The 17,439-nt window shown below is 38.7% G+C and overlaps 1 protein-coding gene across 1 annotated transcript in view; it reads left to right on the forward strand.

Annotated features, from left to right (window-relative positions):
- Positions 1-10,135: 10,135 nt before the first annotated feature.
- LOC124163044 (signal peptide, CUB and EGF-like domain-containing protein 2) overlaps positions 10,136-17,439 on the forward strand; it is a 35,128-nt gene continuing 27,824 nt past the window's right edge. The window contains exons 1-2 of the mRNA XM_046539828.1: positions 10,136-10,154; positions 16,924-17,090. Of these exons, the coding sequence (XP_046395784.1) occupies positions 10,136-10,154; positions 16,924-17,090 (186 nt within the window). The remainder of the gene's footprint in view (positions 10,155-16,923; positions 17,091-17,439) is intronic.

Below are 17,439 nucleotides of genomic sequence, written 5' to 3' on the forward strand. Positions count from 1 at the left end.
CGTTTTTGACAATTCCTACGAACGCAAACTATTAAGTAACCGTATTTATAATGGGAAACTGCTCATTGCAAAATATAATCCTTTAATTGTATTTTTATAGCGTATCTTTTCGTTAAATTAGATAGAGAAATTAAAAATTTGACTGTGTAAATAGGGGTGAATAATATGTCACACCCGCGTGATTCAATTGAAATTTAAAATCGACCCTGATGAAATTCGGGATCTAACTATTCCGAGGCACAGCTTATACTACCTGGATATAAATACTAGATGAAGCCTATGACACTCCCAATAAACAATTCTTGCGCTACGAAGTCACCCGGGGGAAGTAAGTGGCCCACTGACCGTGGAAGTCTGAAATGAAAAACACGTCTTTAGTTTAGCTCGAGGCGAGTTAGTATATCAAGCTTCGCATGTGTAAACAAGGGAATAAAGAACACGTAAGCGCCGGAAACAACTTACTTTGACGTGTTATTGACGAGACCGATTAGCGAAATAAACTTTCTATCACAGGAAAAACGCGCATCAGTCGTGAAATCGATTTAAAAGTACTTTTTATTTCTCTTGGTAGACAAAACTATCTTATTTCCACTAGTTAAATTATGGAGAAATGGGAGTATTCTTAACTCGCTGGAACCTTAGGCTGGCACTGTCAAGCAGAGACGCAACAAGGAATATGCTTTGGGGGGAATGGGATGGCCTACGGTGGCGACCCCCCAAGGCAACCGGGAGTCCGGGAAAAGTTTTGAAAAATGACATGCCTGGAAGTACATTTTACATAATTTTGGATTAAAAATTTAACTTTTAAGCGGATGCAGTTATTATGTGTCAAAATTAGGCAATAGTTTTAAATATTTTTTAAATTTCTCTGAGGCTTCTCTTGGGAGGGGGGGGGTTCTATCCCCTCACTCTCCCCAAATAGTTACGGCACTGCTGTCAAGGGTTCTTAAACAAAGCACAATATTTTTAACGCGTCGTCGGTGAAGACGAAGTTTCAGAAAGTGCGGGAAAGGAATTCTCTATGAAAGGCCCTGGGATCCTTTAATAGTTACTGCAGTGACGTATCACCTATAATTGTGTTAATGTTTCGACATTATTCTCACGACCTCTGAATAGATGTTGGGTCGACAAATCACTTTGAAGGATATTGATGCCTTTTCAATTGGCGATAAAGAAGTGGGGCTCAGGAACAGTGGTGCAGCGAGGGGGGGGGTTGGGGGATAAACCCCCCCCCCCCCCAGAGCTCAGAGAAATTTTTAAGTTAAATCCATTTTACTAAATTGTATTGATATTACTACTAGAATAGTGAAAGGATTAATAAGACATCTCTCAGAAAGCCGTAAAAATCACCATTTTGAACCATTTATCTTAAAATTCCGCAATTTATTAATATCGCACCTGCCGCTTATCCTGGTGGGAATTCCATACCCCTCAAACCCCGGTATTAGTAGCACCTAAACCCCCGTAGCCTTAATTCCTGGCTGCGCCCCTGCTGAGGAAAACAAGGTAGGGTGTGGTGTTTTTTTATGTTTAGTGGAACAAAAATCATTTTAAGTCATTCATTTCAACGTTGAATAGTTTGGAACACGAAGAAATATATTACGTTGCGTTTTCATGGACTGTACTCAGTGCATCAGTAAAAATGTGTTATTTTGTACCAGATTTAGCGTAAATATAGTTAAAAAAGCATAAATACAAAGATTTTGTAATGTAGAAGACCTAAGCAATATTCGCCTTTATTTATAATCTTGCTAATCCTTTCCCGACGTAAAGGTAGTATTTTTCATTGTTAAATAAGTTTAAATCTATGCTTTGCATAAAAATAGTTGCTGCAGGCATGAAAATTTTAAATCATGGTCCATATGCTCTGGTTCAGTTTTCAGCTGTGTTCTGAATAATTATCTGACCTAATTTGAATAAAATGATGATTTTTTATATTTAACGCTACATTTTAGGTTCTTTGCAGTAGAAAACTCATATTTCACCAGTAAATCTAAAATGGTAATTGTATATTTTCTTGCATCATCTACTTAAAAATTGTCAAGGATTTTTTTTTCATTTCACATTCCTCCTACTTTAATGTAAGTTATTGCGTTACAAGATTGCGCATTGCATCCAAGAAACTCCATTTTTCTATTTTTGTTCCAATTTCACGTCAATATATTTTGATAATACTTGGGTCTATGTGAGCTGGATGTCAGAATTAAAAATAAAGTTTCCCGACCTTTTTCTGTCTCAATAAACATCGCTCATGATGTGCTAACATTGGCTTTCAAACCGCTATTGTCACTTTAAAATCGCATTTCTTGCTGCGGCCCATATTTTCATATTATTATTATTATAGTATTCTACCGATAAAGGTAGGTTCCCATGGAGTACTAAAGAAGTGATCTGGGAGCCCCCCTTTCCTTTCAGCACTGCCTTCTTCAATTCACTGTAAGGCCTACTCCCTTTCAGTCTATCTAAAAATTCTATTCTTTTCCTTCCCCTCCCTCGTTTCCCTAACATTCTACCCTCTAACATCATTTTCAACATCCCCTCCCCTTAAATCGAAACTTGAAGAATTTACGTGGTGGAAGGGCTCCATATTAATAATGAAAAACACTTTGTTACTTCCACATAATTTAATTTTGTGTTTATAATTTAATTTTGTGTTTTTTTAATAGTCTAATTTTGTGTTTTTAATTATAATTTAATTTCGTGGAAGTAACAAAGTGTTTTTCATTATTAATCCCCTCCCCTGGAAGTACTCCCTCCATCCATACCTTCTGTCTCCTCCATATCTCATCTAAAAGCTGCCTCTCCTCGCCAACCATATCCAGCACTTCGTCGTTCCTTTTCCTCTCAGTCCATTTCACCCTCTCCATTCTTCTTCATACCCACATCTCGAATGCCTCCAATCTTCTCTCGTCTTCTTAATAAAAGCAAAAACCGATTACAATGCTGTAACAACTGGCGCTTTAAAAAACTTCTTGTTCGGCTACAATGATATCCGTGTGCGAAACATGGTTCTGTCAATTGATTTTCGGAATCAAAATGGCACGATTTTATATATGCGTAATCTGAGAATAAAAGGGAATAGGCTTGATTGGGAATTGAAGAGGGACGTTCACAGAGGGGAGGAGGGACGGGTGGGGTGATAAGTTAAATTTTTCATGTAAACCTATAATATTTTTATTAATTATTATATTGGTGTAAGGTCACCTTATTTTCCCATATTAAGTTCTCTATTAACGAATTAAAAGTTTGATGAAAAAGGCGCTCGTTTTATTCAAATTTTGTCATGTTTACGAAACAAGACATCCCAAACCCCACTCTCTGAAATGGAAAAATATTGAAGCGTTTTATGCATATTAATGTGCAATGGATTCGCTCTGGTCATCATTGGAAATACTAGACCTTGTTACCATTGGTAATAATAGGCAGAATACTGGTAGCTTGGAAATTTAAAGCGTTTCCGACACATCATAGACCACTACAGAAGAGCCAGATTAGCTGTTGACGTATGGCAAAGCCGATTCCTGGAGTAAGTCATCAACTAACCCCCGAAAACTTCACGGCTATCCTCACGGAACTCAGCGTGAAAACTCCCGTCAACAACCCTCTGTCATTGTTGCCACTGCTCAGCGGCCAAGTGAGGGGTACCAAGGGGCAACTAAGTGGCTACTATGCGCCGTTCTTTATTGAGGGTGACAACCTCTGTGACAGCTCAATCCGTCACAGCCTACCCATGCCTTCCCCATGTACAACATCGGCTTCTACCTGCTCACCGAAATGGAAAAAGCAGACATTTGGGTCCCAGAGCGGAGCCCTGAGGTACTCCCGTGAGGGGTGGAAACCCTCGGAGTGGAGAACAATCTGGGTACACCTGTTCCTTCCTCTCTTTCGCTGTCCCTCGACCTGCAGTTTTCACCCACTTTGAAGGGAAGTCGTAGATCTTTATCCCTACTTGGCCCCTTTTTTTTGCTCTATACATGGCCAGTCAACCAGGGTATCCTTGGGGTAGTGGAGCGGGGAGAATGGTTTCCCTAAGCATGGAGGAAAAGATGACACCTTAGCACCGCTGATAAAGCATCATTCCTTGTTTATGCCTTGTTACTGCGAGGCCGGTATGGCTTAAGTCACCGTCATATTTTTAGCTTTGTCTACTTATCATTATTGGTATGGTTGCCCAATTATGGTTCTGTTAATATTTTCTGAAAAAAAATTCGAATCAATTAGAGAGTAGAAAGCTAGGGCAGATAAAACATTTTCCTGGCTGATTACCACAGTTTTTCTATTAGAAATAAAAAAACATACCCTTTATTCTGCTCAACGCATCAAAAATATATTTTTAGATTTGTGTGCTTCCCTTTTCTATGCAGTTTTGTTTGCAATTCAAATATATCATAGGTGCTTCAGTATTCGTAATGAATAATGCACATTTGAGTATCATTGTTTCTCGACTCATTGGATAAGTTATTCTTTAATGATTTGTTCTAAATTTCCATTTGTTACACAATTATTCTTAATTCTTTTTGAACAGTGAAGAGTAGTATGGTGGTAACTAAATTGAGGTTTGCCTCTTTCTACATGATAGTCTGGGAGACGCAAAATTTCCCTGCGGGATATCCCAGATCCATTTAACCCTAGTTTAATTTATCCTAATGTCGTAGAGTATGAGTTCAATGCTGTTTTGATGTAACCATAAAAAATGCTACTTTATTCTTCACCCTGCTCTTTCAGGTTAGGCCCCTCGGCAGGGCCCTTTGCCTTTTGGCTTCGACCCGACTAGTGGTGAAATCGGAGCCAGAATACATGAGGTCTTCATTTCCTCGATGAAGTTCCTCTCCCATTGGACACTTTCTCGTTTCCCTGGTGCAGACAGTGCGTGGGATAGAGCGAACAAAATCTGGAACTGGTGAAGGCAGTGTGAGAGGAAACAGCATGAGGATGAAGGGTTTACTTTGTTTCCTCGTGCTGCTGGTATTAACCTGGATCGTGGGCAAGTATATTTGGCAATTTTGAATGTCTTTTTATTTCTGAAATTATCAAATCTACTCCACCTAAAATTATCTCTGACCCGTTAAGTCATAATACCAGGTGTGCGGTGACGATTTTTGCGTTTCTCTTGTTGATAACCCCATCCGAGATTTGGACTTCCATTATTTCTCACCGCCTTATATATATAACTATTCATAGGAACCTTTCCTCTTAGCGAGAGCAGAGATTTTAATGAGTAGGAAATCGATGAATTGAATATTATCAAAGCAACGTTCATTTAAGTAGGTGTTGGAAAATAATGCAAATGTTAAGGAAAGTTATGAGAAAACAATTCTATTGTTAAGGAAATAGTTTTAGTTTTCTTGAACGCGATGTCTAAAGTCAGGTTTTCGCAGGTTTTTCACGCCCCCCTTCTTATGTGGGCGTTTTCCTGCAGTGGGTTTTTTCGCTGGAGGATACTACACCCTTATCCTCATGTTTTTTCCCACAAACAGAAATCTTTTACACAAAATTTTCACATAGCATAGCTGTTTATATTTTTGACATTTCACAAACAGTGTATATTGTATATCCTTAGTATTGTAAACGTTTGTCTACCATTTTTAATATGTTTGCATTGACGCTATCGAGGGGTTAGGTGGAAGAGGAAGATGAGGTGGAAGACGCCTTAGTCTCAACCTCGCCAGAATAAAGGCATTTTATTATTATTATTATAAAGTCACAATATATTGGGATTAAAATGTGCCTTTCATTTCCATCAATTTTCGAAGAGAAAGAATTACTTTTCATGTAAGTTCAATGACGTACCCTGCGATTTACTTTACCTCTCATATCCTGAAAAAATTACCTGTCTGAGAAATTTTTGGCATGCCCAATTAGTTTTTGTGATCATGGAGGGGAAATACATTTCGGGGGTTCATTGAGTGGGGATACTCCCTAGACCATTTCCCCCACATTTTTGTGGTATTTAAACCGCTTTCGTTTCGGCCTTGAAAGTTACCAATTTTTCGTTTGCCCTCGTTCCTGGTTTATTTGCGGGCATCGGTGGTGGCGGAATCAAGTCCTCGCCTGCCAAACCGAAGGTCGCGGTTTCGAGTCCCGCCTGGTTAGGTTGTCCCTATCGTTGTTAAACGCTATTTCTCACGATTTAAAAGGCCTTCAATGAGCTGTATTCGGGGCGATGAAGATAAATAAATTATAAATTTCAATGGCCCCTTCATCTCATGTTTTATTGAGCATTATTTTTCTTTTTGTTAAAATTCAACGTTCAGAACAAATTTTCTAAAATTAAATGAAGAACTGGAAATCTACTGTTAGTTTTTATCATTAACTGCCTCTCAGGTGCTTAAATTATTTATATTTCGATTTGTTGTGAAGTTTTTTGTGGTAATAATAATAACAAATTGTTTGGCAGGATTTAGCTTCATGGAGTACCTGTACAAAGGTAGAGATATCACTGCTATAAAATTTCTGAAATGGTTTTTTTTCTAGAGAGAATCATATCTTTTGATACATGTATGTGAAAATTCTGGACTGAATTTTATACTCATCTCTATTTTCATAAAATCTTGAAATGTTTTTTTATAATACACAGCTGAACTACTGGCTTCGTTAGACAAATGAAGATAGCAGTAAAGCTATGTGAAACTTTCGATCTTCTGTTTAAAATAAACGCATAATTAAAAAACACTTGGAAGATTTTTGAAAGATGCTCTGTGAAAATATAAAAAAAGTTCTTAGGTTTTCGATGGACATGTCCGGAGGAGAGGTGATTGCTGCCGCGTCTCCTGAACATAAGAATCGTAAATCTCCCATAATATTAAAAAAAAAAGGCTATTCGGGCTTCCAGCCGGGTGGTCTCCCTCCATTCTGCCGACGTTTTGGAACACGAGTCGGGTTCCATCCTCAGGGCTAACCTAGGGTTTACCCCTGGGTTACCCTGGTTTACCCTAGGGTTTAACCTAGGTTTTAGCCCTGAGGATGGAACCCGACTCGTATTCCGAAACGTCGGCAGAATGGAGGGAGACCACCCGGCTAGAAGCCCGAAGAGCCTTTTTTGAATATATTCGCCGGGAAAGCATCAGATTTTACTTCCCATAATATTACCACTTATAGGATGCATAATTCTCTTTTAAGAATATTTTTGAGCACTAATTCCTGTAACTCAATTATTGAATCACTAGTGACCAACTGGCTCCGTAGAGACCGTCAGCGTGGACGGCGACGCAACCCTCGCGACTCTAGAAGTACCTGCTCCCTGACGCCTCCGCTTTCGAATTTTTCCTCTCAATTTATGAAACTATTGTCCGGAATGAATGGGAAAAAGTACCTTTTCAATTCGTGTCTATTCGGAGGTATGTCTCGCAGAAGGTTTGAGATGCATACGTAAAAGCGAGCATGTTTATAGAAAAAAGAGGTAGCTACGCACTTTTTTATATTTTCGCTGGGCATCTTAAAAAATTCTTCATTTTTTCAACAATGCAGATATTTTTAATAGAACAGCAATATTTTACACAGATTTTCGGATGTCTTCATTAGCCTAACGAAGCTAGCAGTACAGCTGTGTATTAGTAGAAAAAATGTCAAGATTTTATGAAAACAGAGATGAGTACAAACTTCAGTCCAGAGTTTTTACATAAACGAATAAAAATTATTTCTTCTATCAGCACACTTGCTTAAGGTGTTATAGTCTGGAGTGATTGGGAAAAAGTAAATTCTCAATGCGCGCCTGTTCGCCGGTTAGTGATGAAAAATCGATTTCGATTAAAATCTAAAATGGAGTTGTAAATGCCAAATATGTAGAAATCGAGATTGAGCCTTGATTTTCGAATTTCGATCAAAACTCGATTTTTTTACTTCGATCTTGACCATTTCATTTGATCTCAGTAGCCCTACTAATGGCCTATGATAATGTCACCCGCTCCGTGTGTAAGACTTTTCTCTGAGGCCAGTAAAATTTGAAAGCACGCCCTCATTGATCAAGAAAGCGATGGTGGGTGGCGTAGCATGGTGGAACTCTTTCATGATGCACTAAGGGTAAGAAAAAATCGATATTCCTAAAAAGTTTAGAGAAGTCGAATGGTTCTATGTGGTGATCCCAAAAATTTAATGTGGGTGTATTTTTTAATTTCTACCACTAATAATTAACGTGTTCTGATTAGATTTAATGGGATTTTTTCACTCGTCTCAAATGTGTGTTCTGAAAGCTTCTACGAACAGTAAACGTATTTCTGTACACTCTTTAAAAAAGAACAGTTGATTTTTTCGATTAATCGATCTTTCGGTTCAAATTTCGATTTTTGATGAAAATTCGAGTTTTTCCATTGCGATTAAAAATCAATTTAAACCGATATTTTTCCAATACCATAGCCGTTATGTCTCGCAGAAGGTTGGAACAGCATACAAAGGTGTGATTTAGTGAGAGGAAAGAGACTTGGAAGGTGTTAAGAAGAGGCAGGAGGTGAAGGCTAATCAAGATTGCCTCAGTGAAGTAAGACGTCGCTTTGTCTTCATTTGATCCGCTGTTGATGCGTGGCGTATCTTCCATTTCGCTCATTGCTTCCCGGGTCCGTCCTTCGCTGCGTACTACGTCCCAGGCGAGCTGTTTGTTCCGCTTGAGGATTAAGGGTTCTCTAATCGCAATCTTAAGCACGTTTTAGCAATTTTTACTCTGTCAAGGACCATATTTCAGTCAAGCATGATTTTCATTCTGAGCAACCCACCTTACAGTGAGATTAATGGATGGAAGGCTTGAATTAATGTTTCAGAGTCACAATCCTCCATCTTTATTGTTTTTGGTCGTGCAATTGTCCATGCTGTGAATTATCCAGGGTAGGTATTTGCTAGGAAAAATTTTTGTTCGTTTTGGAGTATCATTTTTCCGTAATAAAAGCCGTAATGTCAACTCAATTGGTTAAATTTCATAAGTTCCGTAAATATGTGCATTGGAATGCAAATAATGGACGGTTCACACAAACTTAAACTGGCGTAACATGACCTAACCAAGACCTACCGATGAAATATTCCACGCATTAAATCTCAGTCCGAGTATCACACTTGAAAACGATTTAAGAGACCTTTGACTCGTTTATATGACTTTCGATAGATATTACAATTTTCCTTGCTACTAGCTTTTTCCAAGAGACATTTGATCTTTTTCCAGCTAAAGACCATTCAAAATGGAGATAAGGCTCCTTAAGCTGTCGTGAATAAGAAGCCGCTCGTATCAAGTGTGCAAATATATAGTTACGCTTAGTTAAGTCGTGTTAAGTTATTGTGAATCTGGGTTAAATTAATTAATTCCGGAGGACGCAACTACTTTCTGAAATGGAGCGTGTGGCGGATATTTGAACTACTCTTTCTTCATTTTAGTCATTTTTGCATTGCATAGTATATTTTAAAAAGTTTTTGAAGACATCTTCGAACCATATATTCGAATAAGATACTATACCATACCAATGGAATAAAAAATACAGTAGATTCCGGTTATTCGGGCCACAGGGACAGCGTTTTATTTAGGACAAATCTGCAAGAACAAAACGCATTCAATGGATTATCTTGACTCTTCTCAGGTTTATTGAAACGAGGAGACACTTAAGCGAGGCACGTGTCGGTGGCATTTTCCTAATTATTAAGTTGAGGTGAAATTTTTTGAAGTCTATAGAAACAAATTAAGAGTAGTTCCCTCAGCATTTAGCTGAAACTGTGAACCTGTCCTCTTTAACCCTCTCTCACAACGCTTATGAAAGCTTCAATGCTATTATTCTCGCAATTTCAGGAGAAGCACACTTGAGTTGTTCATATGTATTCTAGTTTAACACGTACAGGAGCACTAAATGCTTTCGGGTTTTCCATCGGGTAATTTGTTCCATTGATGTTGAGGGCAAGAGTAATATTAAGTAAATGACAGCTCATTCATTAGTAACGCGTGTGAAGCACCAGATCATTTTTCATAGAAGAAAATTTTTAAAATTTAATTCACAATAATTTTACGTTAACTTTAAACGTCCATTGTGCAAATTTACGGAATGCTTCGGTTGGAAAGTGCAGATAATTAATCGGGGCAAATAGTATCGGTACCGATGTCCAAACAAACCGGTATTAACTGTAATTTAGCATGATACACATTGCATCAAATCACACTTTAAAGGACATGGTGTACGAAGTTTCAGGTAAATCAGGGAGTGGAATCGGCATTTGTCTAGCCGCCTCAGAGGGCGAAGATGGTATTGCAATTCCCACACCTTTTGCGGTCGGGAAAGAAGCAGAACGTGCGCGTGGGAAGAATTTTACCACTGTTTAGTTCGTAGGAGGTAACCTTTTTGCGGTCAATCCGCGCTCATCTGTCACCAACTCCCGACTGTGGGCGTGTTTCTACTCGTCGCGCGCTGCTCTTGATCCAGGCTCGTGGATTATTAATTGTACCCCTCGCTCTGGGACGGTCATTCTCTGGAACTACGTGTGATCATCCTGGATTAGCTCTTATTTCTCTCCTCTGACGCTCAATTTATATCAATAATGTCGAGAGGAAAAAATGTATTTGCGGCTGTTGACTCCGGCCAGGTGTCACTCGCTGCTCTTAGTCGTCGTTTGTTGTGGTGGCATTGGTCTTGCGATTGACGCGGTCATCTGCGTCACTTACGCTGTGCTCCCCGCCGTGTGAGAAACTGTGAGCTGCTGAGAAGGATGGGTGAGGGAGCGAAATTACAGGAGAAGGTGCCCGCTGTCGTTATTCGAAGTCGGGAGACGCGAGGATGCTCGGCAGGAATCCATTATAGTTGTAATGGCCGTTTTACACTGGGCACGTAATTGCACAATCTGACGTTTGCACGTATGTGCAGTCAAATTTGCGTCATGTAAAGCGGTTAATAGGGTGGTTTTTCTACTATTTTTTATTGCCTAAATCGAAAGATTATTACCCCTAGAGTACGCATTTCACGCTTTTAGATTTTTAAATGACGATATCTATTTTTCGCGATTAAATTAAAGTGAAAAATTTCAAGCGCGCGAAAACGCGACGGCTAAATATAAATGCTGGGAAAAGCCCGTGTGACGTCATTCTGGTTCCCGCTGCTGCCGTGAGAGGTGACCTTGGGGCGAGGATATGAGCGCCGCTACGATGCCGGCTGCTAGCAGGTAGCGCTTGGCTTAAATAAGGATTATTAACACCTTATCAAACGAAGGAAACTTTCCGACCATAGGCAATTTTAATAGTTGATTATTAAGAGATGATTCCCTGAGCTCTGTGTCTCAGGCATGCATTGGTAATCTCAGACGATGTATAACTCATATCTAGTCGTATAGAATATAGGTCCCTGTGACATCACGTGGAGTGGCATCGCATGGGCGCCAATCAGGCCTTTTTCAAATAAGGTTAAAATTGGCCATTAACATTCGTCTAAACTGAGATTTCTAATTCCAAATAATTTGTATATTATGAATACACTAATGTTGGGTAACGAATCGCAATCAATGCCTTTCGTTTTCTTTGATTTCTTTGATACCTACTCTATTACGAGAATGCATGGTCATGAGGTGACAGAATAAATCCTGCTCTAATTCCGTTCGTGAAATCGCACAATTGCACGCTATAAGGAGAAATAAATACAGATCTAACATGCGTAGTTACATCCCCCTGTGTCATGGCCTTTAAATACGATTCATTAAACGTATTCCGTTGTTTTGGGAGTGTTTTTTTCGGAATTCACTTATCATTTTAGAATAATAAGAATACCATTGCGTTTCTACGAATGTATATTTATTTCATAACTTCACCGCGACCTAGATTTTGAAGAGGATTTTCATCACCAGGCACATGCGATGTCTTATTCTATTACCAATGTTCCTGATATTATTAATATATTTAATTAACGACAATGTCAACAATAAAATTGGTAGAAAAAGACGTCGATGTGCCTAATATTGAAGATCCTCTTCTAAGCCTAAGTCCCAATAAAGTATTTCAATTAATGTATGTAAAAAAGCCATTCTAATTACTAAAAAATCATTAAATGCACCCTTAAATAAGCAATGACATTGAAAAATTATATTCGTGGACATTTTGTTAAAATACTAATGTCCAAATTAGATTGTTAAGAGAAATGTACGAGTTGTGATGACAGTGTTATCCGGATATTTCTACCTCCGGCACTAAAGCTGCAACTAATTAATTTTTTTCTATTGGTCTGTGTGTTAAAATATACTAAGGTCAAATGGCACTTACAGGTTACGTTTACCATGTGAGGCGAATTGCGAACAAAATCATAAATAATGAAAACCATCGTGAAACATTAATATAGATATTGACATTAACACGGGCTTGCAGGAATGGTGCTTATCATAGTGCATAACTGCAATTTTTATGTACTTCTATTGGAATACCTCTGCGTTAGAAGCTAAAAAAACTCTTTATTCCAATTCTATATCTCCAAGAGCCCAAAACGTGGTTGTAAGAGAAATTTTCCAGCAAAGGAAATTCCGAACGTGATTCTAACCAATCGGAATACACCGTTCGGAAAGAAATCGGATCGGAATTGTTCCGATCACTGTAGAGCACATCGCGTGCGTGTCTCTGCTGTATTTTATAAAAATTATTTGAAGTATTAGACGAACTTATGAAAATAACGTTTCCTAAACCTCTCCCGTGTTGTGTAAAATCAGTTTTCAATTAATTTATCAGTTATCTACAATTATTTATCGTTCAACAGCTCTTGCAGATTATTGCAGGAGATTTTCTCTGTCGTGCGGAAGGAATTCTTTATTTTTTAATCATCAATATTTATCCTTTTCACCTCATAGTGGTCATTTTAATTTCAAGTTTTTATATAGAGTTAATGAAACGTCGTAGGTGCATCTTATGGTCAGATTATCACGTCTTCGTGATGAAATGCCGTACAGCTTTTCTATCGCGTTGACATCGTTTTTATATTGTGTTAAGTGATTGGTTCCTTTATCTGAGGCCATTTGATGTATCTTTTTGCGATAAGGGGGAAGTTAAGGATGAAGTTGGATGATTTCTATGCCCTGCAAAAAAAAAGACCGATGACGTAATGGATGAGATTGGTGGATTCTCATGCTCTGAGACGTCGGAGTTTCCTTCCAGGTGTCGAACGGTGCCTTCCGCTTTGAATTGACTTTTATTTTTAGATCAACTAATCAATTCCCAGTTATTCGTCCCTAAGGCGCTATCTGTACCTGAGTGAGACGTTATCTGGACGTGAATGACGCGATCTGGCGCCATCAATCTCCCTGCTAGTGGTTTGATCTTACTTCTCGTTTGTTGGGTCCGCCGGTAGACCAATCAAATCGAAAGGCTATCTCATTTCCGGCACCCTAGGTTCAGAAAAGGTGGGCGAAATTAGTACGCAAATTAGCCGCCTCCCTCTGATGGCGCGCCCTTCAGTCTTGTCTTTCATCCCCCAGGTCGTACTTGTCCTTGCGTTTAGGTGCCGAACGGGACGGGTCTGTGCACCTCACCGAAGTGTGATATCTCTTCATCGCTTGGGAAACTTCGTCAATTAAGGGTGAAATAGTAGGTTCGTTTATCCCCACTCACATGTTCGTTCCTCGAGACACATATCCAATGCTCATTCAATATGTGTGTTTGAGGGAACGTAAGTTTTTTACGGAAAAAAACTCCATTAAAAAAAGGCTAAAGAAGGTTTTGCGGCTAGCTTACGAAAGAAACTCGCTCTGGGAAGATGTATCCGTTTAAGTGTTGTCTCTTTCAACGCGATTTACTCTCTTGTATTCGTAAAAATATTTCATTATGGTGAAACCTGCTGCTCTACTAGATTTCTTGGGAAAAAAATTCATCTAATTTTATATTTCTGCGTAAGATTTTCTTTACGACATGTGAAATCGTTTTTACTCTCCTTGGAAATGTTTCCAGTGAATCGCGAGACAATTTTTCTGATGATACCAGGAAATAGGACTGACAATAAACCTAGTCCCTTAACTGCTGCATTGGACGCGTTCTTTTTATTGATTCCAGAGACGGAATCATCGGGAAAAGGCCAGTTAAAAGGTTACCTTTTCTTCATTTATTTCATGAATTACTGCGAATGGTGGTCTCCTCTTAATCCGCCGCTGTCAAAATGAAATAGTGAATATTCCAAAAGTTACTCTGCCATCGCTGAATACGCATTATTTTGCACTTCATTACGATTGGAAATTAATTATAAGTCGTCAGTGACCAATTCGCGCCCAGAGAGCATCGACATGTGATAGGCGCACTGTAGAAATAACGCGCGCGCCGGACTCCTTCGTTATCGAATTCTATAGTTGGAGTACAAGTCTACTTAAAGGCCTTAAAACGAAGGGAAAGGAAGAACTATCATGACCTATCGGGTAACTCGGGGGGTTGTCCATTTCTTATGTTGGTGAGTGGTGAGCTGCCCCAGTGCCATCTATTAGTTACCCTTGTGGGCCAAAGCAAAGGGAGTTTTCTGTGTATAAACCCCCGCCGAAATCATCGCGTCCTTAGTGCAATTGGCAGAGCACATGGCCGGCAACCGGGAGGTTCTGGGCTCGAGTGCCATTCAGGCCGCATTTCTACCTACTGATCTCTGGATTTTTCCATCTACCACAGCACCGTTGTCATCGTCCTTTTTCTATTATACTCTCCAATCCTTTTCTTTCGTTACCTGTGAATTTATTTGTATGTTTGCGTTTCCATATGGCTGCACAAATTGCGACCAAAGCTGGTGTATAGATGCATTCCATGTTCCAAAACCTCGTAGTGCTACTTTTAATCGCGTCCGACGCGTCTTATGCGTCGTTACCGGTTATTACGACCAGGGCCGTAGCTAGGAATTAAGGCTGGGGGGGTTTAGGTGCAACTAATACCGAAGTGTGTGGGGGTATGGAATACCCACCAGGATAAGCGGTAGGTGCGAGATTAATAAATTGCGGAATTTTAAGATAAATGGCTGAAAATGTTGAGTTTTAGGGCTTTCTGAGGGATATTTTATTAATCCTTACACTATTCTGTTAGTAATATCAATCCAATTAAGTAAAATGGATTAAACTTAAAAATTTCTCTGAGCCCTGGGGGGGGGGGGGGTTTATCCCCCAAAAACCCCCCCTCGCTGCGCCACTGTTGTACGACACGTCATACAATTTCTTCGGTTGGTCATCCTGCCTGGTAGGCACACCTTTTGACACGCTCAACTAGAAAACTTAAAAATCCAAGAAATGATCATGAAATCCAAGCTCGAAGTTTCTCACTTCTCTGGGTACTGTCCTTCCCGAGCAACGCCGGGTGGCCTGCTAGTGATAAATAATCTGTAAAGGGAGGTTGGTGGAGGGAGAAAAACGAGAATAGTGAAAGTAGCAATGAAGGATTTACGAATGTGGCAAAAAGTGTTTAAACAAGGGCGTATTCGGTATCATAACTAGGGGGGGGGGGGGCAAGCCAATTTGTGACATTTTACCATGGAAAAGGTGAATGAAAACAAACATTTAAGAAAATCATAAAAGCACTTTATTAGTTTATGAGATTATTTCATTGAAAAAATTTATTTTAGTTTCATATCTTATACAAATACATATCATTTTTTGTGGTTTTAAAGAAAATTTGTTGAATACTTTCGTTTCAATTCAGTGCTGATTATGCTGAAAGACTTATGCGATATTAGCTTCTTTTGCCCCTCGCTGGGTACGCCCGTGTGTTTAAAAGCTATAGATCATAAAGATCGATAAGGAAAAATGAAAGAGTGGAGGAAATATAAGGGCATTAATTGATAAGGAGAGTTTTAATGTGAAATAACACTAGAAAACCACTAAAATGAGAAAAGTCAGGATCGAGGAAGTTTATTTTATGAGGTAGGTTAGCGACTGTGGTCTGTAAAACAAATACTTATCGCATATGCTATTCAAAAAAGTTTTGCAATCATAGACAATATCCAAGAACTTGAACAAGCAAATTATGTTTCCCGAAATTAAAGATTATTGAACCCTCATATTGTAAGTACTTTTCTAGCTACTTGAGCCAACTGTGGCATCATTTTAATGTAGCCAAAGTGAATTGTTCCAGCATTAATTTGCAAAGCCACATTAAAAGTTCAAAAACATGCCTATATCTTATTTTTATCATGATTTTTAAGGTAAAAAATCATTTTATCAGTTGTTTGTACGAATGAAATGGATATTCTTTTGTTAATCTACACTTTTATTGTGTGTAGACCAGTATTGCTGAAGTAATCTGTATGAAATGGAGACTTTAAAGTACTATATCCAGAAAAGTTAAGATAAATAGCCAATTTTTTGTGGCTCTCAGCCGATGAGGTGACGTTTTTGAGAGGAGCATATTTGGATACTTTTATGTAAATCACATGTAATTTGTTTCTGGGGCAACGTCCTAATGGAGAAGTTCATATCAAAATATTTTCCAGTTTTTATGATCCAAAGTTAAAATAAAACAAGCAAAGATCACAGTTACCAAATTCAGCATTTGTGAGTCCTGAAAGAACCTTTTGGTGGTAACCTTATGGTTGCTAAAAACTGCTGAGTAAGCTTTGGATAGGGTGTACCTTACTCATTACTCACCTTCTCTATACTATTTTCTCTGGGAAATATGGTCAAGAGTAGCAGAATGAGTGAATAATCAGATAGGTTATATATTCAAAGAACAATTCAGGTAATAATTATGACAGTAATAACTATGCTTGATTGTACTGATGGTTAATGAAAATTAATATGTACTTTAAAGTACGTATTCAAACACTCAATATTAATTATAGCATAAATTTTGTTTTGTAACAGGTATTTAAAAAAAAAACTAACAAAAATTTTTGTAACATAATGACACGGAAGGTGAATTTGAACAATATGTGTTTTTTTGTTGAGAATATATTATTTTTGTGAGTTTATAAATATTGATGAATAAAATAGTAAAATGCTTGTTTCCTACCTTACTAATCTGGTGCTTATGGCCTGCAGGGACTAGCGCAGAGCACAGTCAAGTGGACATCGACCTGAGTAGCGGAGTGGTACGTGGCTACAGCGAGCAGATCAGATTCCTCTTGACGCCCTCACGGGATGAAGGACCCTCAGACTTGCCGTGTTCCAGACGAGCAATCATCAGGGTGGACTTCGGACGATTCAAGGTGCGAGTCCACGATAGAGGAGGGTGAACAGTGGCTAGACGATTCTAAGCACCTCTCACCTTTTCATCATTATACATATGTTTTAAGCCACTGATTTTGCATCAATTTAAATCAAAAATGGAATAAATGGCAATGAAAATAAGGGGACAACTTTATATTCCAATCACTTTCTTCAGTAGTTTGAATTGATTCTTGCGTCATTTCTACATTTCAATACTCTCCCACAGGCCACCTTGATGGGCCTTAGTGCTGTTTGGTCACCAGCCATTATCCTAAAGGAAATCACAAAAAATATTTTAGGCACCTATTTTGAGAGATTTGGCTGCCTGAACTTGACCTAACATTTATA

Source organism: Ischnura elegans, chromosome 7 (genome assembly GCF_921293095.1).
Source record: "Ischnura elegans chromosome 7, ioIscEleg1.1, whole genome shotgun sequence".
NCBI lineage: Eukaryota > Metazoa > Arthropoda > Insecta > Odonata > Coenagrionidae > Ischnura > Ischnura elegans.